Here is a 15,079-nt window from a genome sequence, read left to right as displayed (position 1 = left end):
TCAGGAACTCTGGTCTGTTTCAAAAGCTGCAGGAAGGGACTTTATTCCCAGACCAGAAAATAACTGTTGGGGATGTTGAAATGCCTATACGTATCCTTGGGGACCCAGCCTACCCCTTAATGCCATGGCTCATGAAGCCGTACACAGGCAGCCTGGCCAGTAGTCAGGAGCTGTTCAACTACAGGCTGAGCAAGTGCAGAATGGTGGTAGAATGTGCATTTGGACGTTTAAAGGTGCGCTGGCGCAGTTTACTGACTCGCTTAGACCTCAGCGAAACCAATATTCCCACTGTTATTACTGCTTGCTGTGTGCTCCACAATATCTGTGAGAGTAAGGGGGAGACGTTTATGGCGGGGTGGGAGGTTGAGGCAAATCGCCTGGCTGCTGGTTACGCGCAGCCAGACACCAGGGCGGTTAGAAGAGCACAGGAGGGCGCGGTACGCATCAGAGAAGCTTTGAAAACCAGTTTCATGACTGGCCAGGCTACGGTGTGAAAGTTCTGTTTGTTTCTCCTTGATGAAACCCCCCGCCCCTTGGTTCACTCTACTTCCCTGTAAGCTAACCACCCGCCCCTCCTCCCTTCAGTCACCGCTTGCAGAGGCAATAAAGTCATTGTTGCTTCACATTCATGCATTCTTTATTCATTCATCACACAAATAGGGGGATGACTACCAAGGTAGCCCAGGAGGGGTGGTGGAGGAGGGAAGGAAAATGCCACACAGCACTTTAAGCACAGCACTTTAAAAGTTTACAACTTCAAAATTTATTGAATGACAGCCTTCTTTTTTTTGGGCAATCCTCTGTGGTGGAGTGGCTGGTTGGCCGGAGGCCCCCCCACCGCGTTCTTGGGCGTCTGGGTGTGGAGGCTATGGAACTTGGGGAGGAGGGCGGTTGGTTACAGAGGGGCTGCAGTGGCAGTCTGTGCTCCAGCTGCCTTTGCTGCAGCTCAACCATACACTGGAGCATACTGGTTTGGTCCTGCAGCAGCCTCAGCATTGAATCCTGCCTCCTCTCATCACGCTGCCGCCACATTTGAGCTTCAGCCCTCTCTTCAGCGCGCCACTTACTCTCTTCAGCCCTCCACCTCTCCTCCTGGTCATTTTGTGCTTTCCTGCACTCTGACATTATTTGCCTCCACGCATTCGTCTGTGCTCTGTCAGTGTGGGAGGACAGCATGAGCTCGGAGAACATTTCATCGCGAGTGCGTTTTTTTTTCTTTCTAAGCTTCACTAGCCTCTGGGAAGGAGAAGATCCTGTGATCATTGAAACACATGCAGCTGGTGGAGAAAAAAAAAGGGACAGCGGTATTTAAAAAGACACATTTTATAAAACAGTGGCTACACTCTTTCAGGGTAAACCTTGCTGTTAACATTACATACATAGCACATGTGCTTTCGTTACAAGGTTGCATTTTGCCTCCTCCCACCGCGTGACTACCCCCTCAACCTTCCCCCCTCCCTGTGGCTAACAGCGGGGAACATTTCTGTTTAGCCACAGGCAAACAACCCAGCAGGAATGGGCTCCTCTGAGTGTCCCCTGAAGAAAAGCACTCTATTTCAACCAGGTGACCATGAATTATATCTCACTCTTCTGAGGATAACACAGAGAGATAAAGAACGGATGTTGTTTGAATGCCAGCAAACATACACTGCAATGCTTTGTTGTACAATGATTCCCGAGTATGTTACTGGCCTGGAGTGGTAAAGTGTCCTACCATGAAGGACGCAATAAGGCTGCCCTCCCCAGAAACCTTTTGCAAAGGCTTTAGGACTACATCTAGGAGAACCGCAAATGCCAGGGCAAAGTAATCCTTTCACATGCTTGCTTTTAAACCATGTATAGTATTTTAAAAGGTACACTCACCAGAGGTCCCTTCTCCGCCTGCTGGGTCCAGGAGGCAGCCTTGGGTGGGTTCGGGGGGGTACTGGCTCCAGGTCTAGGGTGAGAAACAGTTCCTGGCTGTCGGGAAAACCGGTTTCTCCGCTTGCTTACTGTGAGCTATCTACAACCTCCTCCTCCTCATCATCATCTTCGTCCCCAAAACCTGCTTCTGTATTGCCTCCATCTCCATTGAAGGAGTCAAACAACACGGCTGGGGTAGTGGTGGCTGAACCCCCTAAAATGGCATGCAGCTCATCATAGAAGCGGCATGTTTGGGGCTCTGACCCAGAGCGGCTGTTCGCCTCTCTGGTTTTCTGGTAGGCTTGCCTCCGCTCCTTCAGTTTCACGCTGCACTGCTTCGGGTCCCTGTTATGGCCTCTGTCCTTCATGCCCTGGGAGATTTTGACAAAGGTTTTGGCATTTCGAAAACTGGAACGGAGTTCTGATAGCACGGATTCCTCTCCCCAAACAGCGATCAGATCCCGTACCTCCCGTTCGGTCCATGCTGGAGCTCTTTTGCGATTCTGGGACTCCATCATGGTCACCTGTGCTGATGAGCTCTGCATGGTCACCTGCAGCTTGCCCCCTGGCCAAACAGGAAATGAGATTCAAAAGTTCGCAGTTCTTTTCCTGTCTACCTGGCCAGTGCATCTGAGTTGAGAGTGCTGTCCAGAGTGGTCATAATGGAGCACTCTGGGATAGCTCCCGGAGGCCAATACCATCGAATTGTGTCCACAGTACCCCAAATTCGAGCCGGCAACGTCGATTTAAGCGCTAATCCACTTGTCAGGGGTGGAGTAAGGAAATCGATTTTAAGAGCCCTTTAAGTCGAAATAAAGGGCTTCATTGTGTGGACCGGTGCAGGTTTACATCGATTTAACGCTGCTAAATTCGACCTAAAGTCCTAGTGTAGACCAGGGCTAAGTGTGGATGGCCTACAGTTAGACTTGCCTTCTAACTCCTAGGCAATTCTGCCTCCGAGAACCTTTCGGTTGTCTCCACTTCCTCCACAGCAGATGTGTTTGAACTGCCACAGGGAGAATGTGCAGGTATTGTTCCAAGACAATACTGTCCATGAGCTCCACCACCATCTTGGTATAGCCATTGGGTAGCTAAGGCCTGGAGCTGTTGAGCTACCTCCTGTGGGCATGCTCCATTAAGGGATGACTCTAACTGAAATTTGTTTCAATAAGCCTATAGAGACCAAGGTGGCCCAGGATGCTCCCCTGCCCCCGCATTTCCTGCTGTCCTCTTTTATACTGTAACTAAGTTCCAGCTCTCTTCTCAGGTGTGGGCAGGGCTAATCAGCCAGCTGCACGCCTCTGACCCCAGAGGAATGCAGCCAGCCAGCTAGCTAGCTACACTCCTCTCACCCCAGAGGAATGGTATCCCTTATAAATTCACAGCATTATGTTTAAATGTAACATTTATTTCAGTATAAGATATTAACAATAAGAATACTGTCAGTCACTTTTCTAGCTAATAACTTGTTAAAATGTATCTTACAGCTAAAGCTGATCAACTGGCGGAAAAATATATTTGTTGATGATGATATTCAACAAACATCACTGGTTTTGTTCAAGTAATAGATTTTCTGAATAATACTCGACCAATCCTACTTACATCATCTTATTTTTTGTTATATCTCTGGCTTCAGTCTTTCATTTTTTTTTGTTCTGTATTAGATACTGGTGCACCTTTTACTAAGTTGTCTTTAGTGTCATCTTCCTCTCGCCTTCTTTTTTCCATATACTATGTTCTCTACTGCCTCATTTACAATTTGTGCCTTTCCTATTGTTTTCCACTTCTCCCAAAAGCATGGTCACTTCTGTATTTCACCAGTTTATCCCTCCCTCTGTTCTGCTCAGACCAATATATGCACCCCAGTAGGGCTTGGAAATTTTACAAGACAGCTAGTAGCCAGAGAACTAAATCTACCAGCCACAGAACAATACAAAATAGGGAAGGGGCATTGTATAGGAACAATGTCTAGATGAGGACACACACTGTCTGCTTTGGGAATGGAAAGCTATGTTTCCTTCCCACATGAGATCAGGAAGTGATATAAATTTGATATCTGGGAAGAGTTTCTTCCTTTCCTAGAGACCTTCCTGGGACCAGGGAACAATTGGAATCTGGAAAATAGAATCGGGTAATTGCAAGTGAGATGGGAGTTCTTCACACCCTGGAATCCTTCTGCAGGTCTGGAGTTTAGATATTGGGAGACCTTTGTTGCTGATGTTGAAGAAAAGGTAGACGGGAATGAGCACAGAGAGAGGAGGGAATTGAGACAGGCCCAGGCATGTATTGCGCTGTCTGTCTGCTGACATTTGCTGAAAAATAATTTGATAAGCAGCAGGGAAGAAGAAAATCCCTAAACTTCATAGAAAGCTTTTGTTTGTTTTTTTAAATTAGGATTTACTGTTTAAAGGTTGCTTTGTCAGAAATTTGAAAATAAAAAAGTTGATAATATCTCTTTCAATATCCGGTGGCACAGAGCTTCAGGGTAAGGGAATATGCAGTAGGAATAGAAAATGACTGCAGCAGCTGCCACCCTTTAATGTTGAGGGAACATTGTCATTGTTGCAGAACGTAGATTGAGTCTCCTGTTTTGGAAATAGACAGCCTTCCTTTCACTGTAACATTTCTTTTTAATAAATGTTTCAGTAGCTCTGTCCTCTTCTGTTCCATTGTCACTCCTGTTTTTTGGAAGTGTAGAACTTCCCAAGAAATTGTTTCTACGTTAAACCTTGATTCCCAAAATATTAACTTGGGAGGAAATTTCTTAAACTTAAAAAAATCCACCGGATAGTTTTAGAAGGTTCTTTATGTTTTCAGATCTATTTATGTATTCTCTCTCTTTTTTTTTTCGTAAAAAAATAAATCAGCTGAATTTCAGCACACCAACCTTGTATGGATTTTATGGAACTGAAATAATGTAATCCGGTTATATTGATGGTAGACATTCTGTGAGAAGACTAGATATTGCCTTATTTCTGCCCAACTAGTGGCTTCCTAAAGCCAAAATAGCCCTTAGAAATTCAAAGCTAAATAATGTGGCTTGGATTCCTGTGGAATCTAAATGCACCAGTCTGATCATTATTTATTTCCACAGAAGCTAAAGATTTGAAAAAATGGGAAGTCTTTTCGCCAAACTTAATCATTTTGGTTATACATATCCCAAAGTAGGGGGTAATTAAAATCCATGTTAAATTCTAACTTCAGATGATGAAGAGTTGTTCTGATTGAGAGTCACACGTAGTTGGTTCTACCGATTATATGTAAAGTTTGAGGGGCAACTAGAACCTACAGTCCTTAATTAATACTGGTGTTTTTGTTTTAATAAATGTGCAATTTAAAAAATATTAATATTGAAAAATGACCGTTCATTAGATTCAGTAGCGACAAAGTCCGTGGCTCTGAGCTGCAAATTAGCCAGCCGCTTTGATTCAAAAGGGATGTTCTATCAACTCCAATTGTTTTTGATTAGTCAGCAGCTTGGATTTGTCTGAAATCAATGAAGCAAGTATGTGGAACATTTATTATGCAGATTAAGAGTAATGAATTAATTTTTTTAAAGCCAATTCACCACCCCTCTATCTCTCAAGCAAAAGAAACAAACCCTTTTTTCCTTGCTTTAATCAACAAAATTATGAATACAAAGCTAAGCATGAAACTTCCAATATTTAACCCAAATAAGGCATCCATCTTAACATTACCTAGCAGTTTGATCCTTAAATCTGAATTTTCACACCCACTTTTAATGAATGTAGAGGTTTTGCAGCTAGGTATTGTCATATCAACAATTTTACCTGTTTAAAACTTCTTTCAGATCCAAACTAATTCTTAGTACAAAATGTTGGTGCAGCTAACACCACCAAAGTAGTTTAAACTGTTACATGAATACGTCTTTATGAAAAACATTGCTGGAAAAAGTTGCACAATTGACACCTTTCCTTTTGTTGTTGTTCAAGGTATCCATCTCGCATTGAGAAGATAGACTATGAAGAGGGGAAGATGTTGGTCCATTTTGAACGTTGGAGTCATCGCTATGATGAGTGGATTTATTGGGACAGCAATAGATTACGACCCCTGGAACGACCAGCACTAAGGAAAGAAGGGCTAAAAGATGATGATGAATTTGTTGTAAGTAGGAAGATAATTTTTTTCTGACTCCTTGTGTAAATTATTTTATTTAGGCTTGGAAGGGTTAGATTTTTATCAGTTAATGCCTGTAAACATCAATTTTGCCATAAAAACACAAACAGACGAAAAAATATTTCCATCAGTGATAATTAGGGCTGTCGATTAATCACAGTTATCTCTCGTGATTAACTCAAAAAAATTAATCTTGATTAATCGCAGTTTTAATCGCACTGTTAAACAATAGAACACTAACTGAAATTTATTAAATATTTTGGATGTTTTTCTACATATTCATACATATTATATTCTGTGTTGTAACTGAAATCAAAGTGTATATTATTTTTGATTACAAATATTTGCACTGTAAAAATAAAGTATTTTTCAATTCACCTCAAACAAGTACTGTAGTGCAGTCCATTGTCATGAAAATGCAACTTACATATATAGATTTTTTTAAAAAGAATTTTTCTTGGTTACATAACTGCGCTCAAAAACAAAACAATGTAAAACTTTATCGCCTACAGGTCCATTCAGTCCTATGTCTCCTTCAACCAATTGCTAAGACAAACAAGTTTGTTTACATATACAGGAGATAATGCTGCCCTCTTCTTATTTACAATGTCACTAGAAAGTGAGAACAGGCATTTGCATGGCACTTTTGTAGCTGGCATTGCAAAGTATTTACATGCCAGGTGCGGTAAAGATTCATATTTGTATTCTGTGTTGTAATTGAAATCCAATATATTTGAAAATGTAGAAAACATTTAAATATTTTTGGATAAATGGTATTCTATTATTGTTAATCGCTTGACAGCCCTAAGATCAAAATTTACACATAGGCAAAGTTTAAAAAAAAAGAAAAATGCTGCTTGAGAACTTAAGGATATTTACTTTGTAAATTTTAATTTGTATATTTTGACATGTGATGTAGGTAATTTGTGTTTTAACAGTTATAAAGCTTTAACTTTATGAATGTCAGCAGCTACTGTCTTTAAATAATTCTGACACCCCCCACTTCCAAGAAATGTCAAAGTTTTGATCAATAAACATTTTAAAAATATTTAAAAATAAAGATCAATATTATCTGTCAAAGTTATAAAAAGTAAATATTGAATTCTTTCAAACCTAATGGTATTAATTTTTTTTCAAGGAAAATATCGCTAAGTTATAAAGCTTAAGTTTGTTTAGGAAAGGTTTGCAGGGCAAGATATTAACAGTTAAAATTGTTTAAAATAGGATTTTAAACCTGGAGAAGAGGTGCTAGCTCGTTGGACAGACTGTCGATATTACCCTGCTAAGATTGAAGCAATTAACAAGGAGGGTATGTATATAAATACAATGCATCTGTAAGTACTTCTCTTTGTTTACCAGGAACACTGCTATTATCTGTTTAAAATCAAAATGTGTTTACATACGGTTTTATTCACTATGTTAAACATACTGTTGGAAGCATTGCTATTCTATGAGGGGAGGAATGGGTTTGATCTAGTGAGCATTTATCATCTTTTATTTCTATGAATTTAAAAACTTGGGGTACCTCCTCCACTCAGTAGTAATGTAACTTTCATTTATAGTAGTGAGATGAACATCCTTGCCTCACTATTATAGAACCCTTCACAGTACGGTTGGTTTGGGTTTATACTTATATGCTTACAGTACCTCAATTCTTCTAGAAAACATTCAAAATCTCATTTTTGAGCTTTGGTAATCAGTGAAATAAGATAAATGCAATATTAAAAGGAAAATGCCAGCTAACTTAGGCATAAAATTTAAAGTAGTTTGACGTTTGCATTGTTTTGATTTTATATCTATTGCAATGCTTTTATTGTATTTAAAAATGAATGAAAATTGTTTTTGGGTGTGGGTTTAAATGTACTGATAATACATGGCATCATTGGATTAATAAATTGGAAATTTATAAACAAAAATGAAGCATTACTTATTGTCCAAGCTGTGAGAAATGTAATCATATAAAATAGGTTTTACAGTTGTAGTACAACTGTCCAAGGTCCTGAAACCACAAACACTTATCTCAGTAACGAACTCAACACTGAGTTTTTCATTGTGAGTAAAGAGGGTTTTTTAAGCACTTCTGTCTTGATTGTGTCCCTTTTAATCTTGATGTATCCAAGGAGGATATGTGACTGTAACTATAAAGGGAAGAATTTTAAATAGATGCTCAGTCCTATAGTATTTGCAGAGCCGAAGCACTCACTGATGTCACATACAGGACCGGGTCTGAAATGACTGTGTATTTGTAGCATTTTGGGGAAGTAGTGAGGTACGTATGTTTCTAACTACTCATAGTGATTGCATCAATCCTGTTTTAGGAACCTTCACAGTACAGTTCTATGATGGAGTTATTCGATGTCTAAAAAGGATGCATATCAAATCTATGCCTGAGGATGCCAAAGGGCAGGTGAGGATATTAGGTGTCTTTTCTTGCTTGTTTGTGTTGACTACTAAACAGGGCATGTGGTATTAACAGTGACCTGAGAACAAATTATCTGCTGAATGCCCCATGCAGGAAGGGTCATGTAACACAAATGATTTTAAACTTACTGCTGCCTTCTCTTTAGGTCCCTCAGTATGTTGGTTCACCAGTTCTTAACTTCAGGGGATGCCCTAGCATGTGCTGTGCTAGTGATCTCCTCTCAATTATGAAACCTCTGAGTGCAGTATGCTCTCCTCACTGGCTCATCTGTTCCCTGACCATTCTCTTTCCAGTGGTCCCAACCCAGGACGACATAGGGGCTAACAGGTTCTCTCCTCCTTTATGACCTTTTAGAAGAGGCCTTAGCCCATCAGTGGGCCGCTGCTGGTGGATTTGTTACAATGTCAGATTTCTACCACTTTCTTCTATTAATTCAGAGTTAGTTCATTTTTTTATCTCCCTGTGCCAAAATGGGCAGATATTCTTCTATCTGTGACAGTCTCAATGCCGTCACAGAAGAGAGTAGCACCCAACCAGGAAGGGAGGCAGGTTATGAGATACAGAGATAAAATCTAAGATAAATAGCAGGATTTTAACTTAAATACTTAGGAATTTTATCCAAGTTTTATCCAGTCTTCAAGTTTGTATGAAGCCTGATTTGAAGTGAGCTGTAGCTCATGAAAGCTTATGCTCAAATAAATTTGTTAGTCTCTAAAGTGCCACAAGTCCTCCTAATCTTTTTAAAATAATTGTACTGGTAATGAGAAATTTTAGCTATTTTTTAAAAAAATGAAATGATTGTCGAAACTTGCTAAAAGGAGCAAGTAAATTTGATAAAACGCAAATAGTTATAGTCCCCAGTTTTTCAAGAAATTGTTTTTACTTGGAAGAGCAGAATTCAAATGTCTAATCTGCTCTGGAAAATGACTTATAAAAATGAATAAATTACTGGGTTTGGTTTTTATATGACTATTTGCAAATGGAGAAATGGGAGGGCCTTTTAAACAATAATTTGTGCATGCTTCTGTGTAACTGATAGCTTTAAATCATGATATGACAATCACACAAAGAATGTTAGGACTTTGGAGACGGACAGGCAATGGATTATTTGGGGCACCTTCAGACTTTAATCCTTTTTTTTTTAAATAGTTAAGCACAGAAATCCCTACTCACATTACCGTCAGCCTCTTGCTGGATGGTTATGTGCATTCTGTTGAGTTTCTGTACAAACATTAATGTGTATAACCCAATGAGGTAAGACGTTAAATATTATTTCATTTGATTTTACAAATAGGGAAACTTAGGCAGGGAAGTTGCAACTTGAATAAAGAAGAACAGTGAGCTTGGATTAGAGTTTAGAAGTTCCTTGCTCTCAAACCTTTGCTTGTTCCACTAAATCATGTTGTCTGTTGCACTATTGAGATACTACTCTGTAGCTAAAGGCCACTTTGGCTTCTCAGCAGAGAAACAAAAACTCAGTTGAAACAACAAGTCAGTAACTGGGAGGAAGTCTATAGGAGTGTTAGTGCCATAGATGGCAGCCCAAATGGCACTCTTATAAACACAAAAAATTATTCTGCTTTTCTTCAAATATTGAGACACTTGTGATGTTGGATTTCATGTGTCTGATGCCAAACCTGAGTGGCTGTAGTGGAGATCTTGAGGAATAATCACTGGGACAAACTTGTATTTTTGGCAATTAATTTTGATTTCTACACGGGCTAGAAAACGTTCACATTTAAAATGAAAGATGAGATTAACTTTGACATTTCTAAATCCCCAAAATCAGAGGCAGGAGTACAAATCTCTTGGTCTCAAAGCAGGCTTTGGGTTTCATTTTTTAAGTAGTAGTCTAACTGCTGGACAGGAGGCTAGGTAAATCTATTCTGCTATGGCAAAAAATATCCATCTTTATTTCAGAAGTATTTGTGTTGTAAAAATAAAAATACAACCTAAGATTGGTTTGAAGGTCAAAGTTATCTAAGACTAAGCTTTGTTTCAAACTAAAACTGTTCTTTTATTCTAAAAGAAGGCACTTACCAGGAATTATTGGACAGGCATAGGTTTTTGTATGATTTCTCAAAGAAGACAACCCCCCCCCCCCCCAACATAATTTGGTATGAAAGTCATGCATCAGATGAACCTGTGATACTATTTGTTAAATTCAGACCCAGAACCTTTTTCCTGTTGGAATTTCTCCCCCTCCTGCCCTCCCTTTTCCCCCCCAAATGCTTGTATAGAAACCGCACCCTGAGAGAGTTGGCATTTAGGTTTAAAATTGTATTACTTTTAAAATAATAGTAAGGTATTAACATGCAACGTTTTTTTCTGAAAATGTTGAATGTCCGCAAAAATAATTTTGTCCATTAGTGTGCAAGCTGACGTGAGAATTACAGAGGCAATGTTTTGATATTTTTAATTCACTAAAAGTTGCCTACAAATTCATTTTCTATCACCTTTAAAATAGTGAGTCCATATAAAATATAACTTTCATTAACATTTTTGTATAAGGATTTTTTCTGCTCCCCTTGTTACTTGTGTCGTCTCTTGTGTGTACCTAAGAGCAGTGCATGAGTGATGCAAGTGACCATTAGAACAGTGAAAGTGGTTATACCCAAAGTACTGTCAAATGCACAAATTGAGCACACTGAAGAAGAGACTATTCTTTGATTTTTCTACTCCAGTAATCTTTGGAGTTATTTGTAACAAAAATAGGTGTAATATTTTCAGATGGAAATGTGATTTTAAGTTCACATTGTCTCTTTAAAGTGAGTGATACTGTAGAACTTGTAACATTCTAAGTAAATTTTTTTTAATACTACAATATTTGTGTGTATTCAAAAGTTTCAGCTGTGAGGGTGGAAAGGCAAAAACAAAAATTATACAAACATTTTTGTATTCTTATTTATATGGAGAGTACAGACCAGGTTCCTGCTTGGATTAGCTACGTTTTAAAATTTAGACAGAAATGCAACAGAGATGGGGAAGAGAAGAAATGGAAAAGGGGGAGAATGAAAACTGCCCTTGGGGAGTACTTACAAATAATTCAGATAACTTATTTGTTCTGTTTCATGTTTTTTTGTTTTATCTTCAATATAATTAGGCGCGCGAGAGGGAGCAGATAGCGCCGGAGCTGAGATTAGTGACGGAAATCGAACCAAAAGAAGTGAGTTTTGAGGAGGGATTTGAAGGAGAGGGAGGGAACTTGGTACATAGGAAGAGGAAGCTGAGGAAAAAAGGCACAATTGGGACAGAGACAAAGAAGAGATGATAGGAGAAAACAAGACCTGAGATCATAGATGTAGGTAGGGCAGAGCTGTATCAGGTGTTGAATGTGAGAGCAAGGAATCCAGTCTTGATTTAGAAACAGCCAGTGAACTAGAAAGGGGTGTATGGGTGTGGGTGTGGGTGTGGATGTGCGTGGTGGGAGGGGTAATGTAGTAGGAGTGCCAGAAGAGGAAGACACAGAAGTAAAGAGGTGGTAGTTGTGATAGCTGAAGAGAGAGGTGGCAGGACATAAATCCAGGTGTTGGCAGAAGGGATGGATTTTAGAAATGCTACTGCTTTTTGCCTTCCCACTGTTGCAGTTATATGATTATTAAAATGCAGTTGTTCTAGCCAATCAATATATAGGTATGCTGGATGGTTCCTACTAACTTATTTCTTTATTATGCAGTTTCCTGAAGTTTGGCTTAGTTGATCTGATTTTTGTAATGACTGTATGGTTTGCATTGACTTTTCTCAGAATTCCATCCATTTGTCCAAAACCACAACTGCTGCTTTATCTCCTGACTGCTTCCTATTACTCTGTTATCCCATATAGCCCTGGACAGGTTAATTAAAAAAATGTTTGTAGTGGGGATAGGAGGAGAAAGAAAGGAACTAAGCCTTCTTTAAGTGGCAAGGAGGAAATACTGAAGGGAAAAAAGGTCATTTGGGGTGAACATTGTGGCTTAGAAGCGGAGGCCGCCATGTTTGCTGTGGTTTGATCATAGGGAATTCTGAAGGCAATGGGTAATCAGAACAAAGTGATTCATAATGGCTACTCAGAGCACTGGGGAGGAAGGGGATGAACTTATTTCAGGAGAACTGTACTTGAGATTGCTCTGTTCTAACTTGGTAGTAACTGGATCTTGGGATTTGTATACACAGTGCATGCCAAAAAAGCTGCTGTTACTGATATGATTAAAATTATTTGAATGACAGGTTACTGAGTCTGGCTACATCTCAGTATTGTGGCTGGCTGTTACGTTAGAGACCAGGTAACAATCCCAATTCAAGAAAGACTTCAAACTCATTCAGATTTAGAGTCCACCTTTCTTCTTCTTCTCTTTATTTTTCCTTATACAAGTTTTATAAAAGGTTGTAAATAAACTCTGAGCTTACATTTGAAGACGGTTTCTTTCTGAACAGGAATTTCTGTGCTTATCAAGAGAAGATTACATCCCTTAGTTTCTTACACATGAAATGATCTGTCATAGGGCACTCAACCAAAATAAAAATAGACTAGCGAAGTCTCTGGCCAGTTTCCTTCATTGTGTATAACAGTCTTTAAACACAGAACAATATAAATAGGACAGTTCTTGTCTCCAGACCTTCCTGTCTTGGCTTCTAGTCATGCAGTCTCTATGTGGTTCCTTCTTACCTGCATCTCCAAAACCTTGTATGGCCTGGGCTTAAAAAAAACTTGTGCACAAGTAAAGGTAGAAACCAAGCCCCAGTCACCCTCCTCTCAGGGTGGCACTTTCCTATGGGAATTTGAAAGCCTGACCTTAGAAACCTTGTTGGGATTTAACCCAAATCACCATGCTACTGTGTGACTCAGCAGGACCCCCACTTACGGACATCACTCATGCAGTGCCACCTATGGGGCACCAAGGATCTGTACGTTCCATCACATGCTCACATCTATCAACTTGTTTACCTAAACTGCACTAAGTAAATACACATTTAAATATAAATCACAGAAGGGGGTCTACCAGCATACATAAACTACAAGTGTCTTCATGACATTCTCTCTCCCTTTCTCCTTTTTACTGTTGTTTTCCTATGTTGTGTCTCTTGCATTGTAAGCTCTTTGTTACTAGAATTGTCTTTTCTTTCCCATCTATAAGGTACCATCCATATCTCTGGTGCTGTATAAATAATAATGCTACTATATGAAGCTGCACCAAATGAAAGATTTCTTCAATTTTGTGACCGGGCACAAATGAGTATAGTATACGTTGTTGAAGATCCACATGTCTACACTTTTACAGTTAGTTTCGTAGGTTAGCTCAGAAGAGATTCATACTGGAAACTCTTTGGGGTAGGGGCTTTGTCTTTTCAATATGTGTAGTTGGTGGTATCTAAATCTGTGGAGGTGAATTCTAAGTTAATGATATTCAGACACATGCATAACTAACTTATCCTGGGGGACCGCAGGATAAGGGGAGAATGTGAAGCAAATACACCTCTACCCCAATATAACGCGACCTGATATAACACAGTAAAGCAGCGCTCCGAGGGGGCGGGGCTGCACGCTCCGGTGGATCAAAAGCAAGTTTGGTATGACATGGTTTCACCTATAACGCGGTAAGATTTTTTTTGGCTCCCGAGGACAGCATTATATCGGGATAGAGGTGTAATGTTATAGAGAAGAAACAGTCAACGTCACAGGAAAGTTACCTGATCTTCTTGCATCACTGTCTAATTCCTGAAAAAGGGACCTTGCTTACTATTGGTGTGTTGAAACTATCACCGTCACAAAATGTGTAGTTGATTACGCAGTGGAGATGCATATTCAGTGCAGAAAAGTGGTAGAAATATAAATTAACGGTTGGGTTGTATGAAGAAGGGATAGAGAATAATGCAGAAAAAGATTTTAACTGAAGATATGTCCTCATGACACCTTAAAGGGGGCACAGAAAATAGAAAAGGTCCACTGAATGGTAATTGGAAAAAATGGTAGAGGTACTGGATGGAGAGGTTTCCATATGTAAAGAGATTAAAAGGATTGCAATTGTCTAGTTTAGAAATAAGTCAAGTATGATTGGAAGAGTGAAAGCCAATCAGGTATTGTTTTTTAATGTATTCCATAATACACTAACAAAGAAATAATCCAGATTAAATTCAGCACATTTTAAATGAATAAAGGAAATACTTGATTACTTACTGAGCGCTGTCTCCACCAAACAGAGAAGAAAATGTGGTCTTTGCTCTAGGGATATTTATAATCCATATTTCACACACATGCACATGCACACACAGTACAATTTAAACATAACATATGAACATACAGATATAAAACATTAATGAGATCAAACAGTCATGTGGTCAATAAATCTTTTATTTCAAAAAGTTTAAAAATATGTTCAATTGTTTTCATTCATTCAAATTGTAACAAAATGTTTCCATGGAAAACACTGCTGCAAGATGTTAAGACAATTGGCTTACTGTGGTAGAGTTGTCAAGTCGTTAGAAGAGGGGATCTGGGTCAAGACACCTAGATTCACTGTGTGGCCAAGGGCAAGTCACTTGAATTCCCTGTGTGCCAGTTTACCTACCCATCTCTAAAATGATAGTAATCTCTTCCTACCTTGCAGGTGGATTGTGACAGTTAATTGCTGTTTATAGAGC

General features: G+C 39.3%; 1 protein-coding gene across 12 annotated transcripts in view; it reads left to right on the top strand.

Annotated features, from left to right (window-relative positions):
- The window catches only part of PHF20L1 (PHD finger protein 20 like 1), an 87,789-nt gene that overhangs the window by 17,697 nt on the left and 55,013 nt on the right, over positions 1 to 15,079 (top strand). For 10 of the 12 annotated variants that reach the window (XM_084619722.1, XM_084619720.1, XM_084619727.1 and 7 more), the window contains exons 3-6: positions 5,856 to 6,027; positions 7,264 to 7,348; positions 8,358 to 8,446; positions 11,565 to 11,627. In XM_084619722.1, coding sequence (XP_084475848.1) covers positions 5,856 to 6,027; positions 7,264 to 7,348; positions 8,358 to 8,446; positions 11,565 to 11,627 — 409 coding nt within the window. The remainder of the gene's footprint in view (positions 1 to 5,855; positions 6,028 to 7,263; positions 7,349 to 8,357; positions 8,447 to 11,564; positions 11,628 to 15,079) is intronic. The other 2 variants (XM_084619719.1, XM_084619725.1) reach the window with 1 other exon arrangement.

This window comes from Lepidochelys olivacea (assembly GCF_965140295.1).
Source record: "Lepidochelys olivacea isolate rLepOli2 genome assembly, chromosome: 2".
Taxonomy (NCBI): domain Eukaryota; kingdom Metazoa; phylum Chordata; order Testudines; family Cheloniidae; genus Lepidochelys; species Lepidochelys olivacea.
This window is presented reverse-complemented; position numbering and strand designations above follow the sequence as displayed.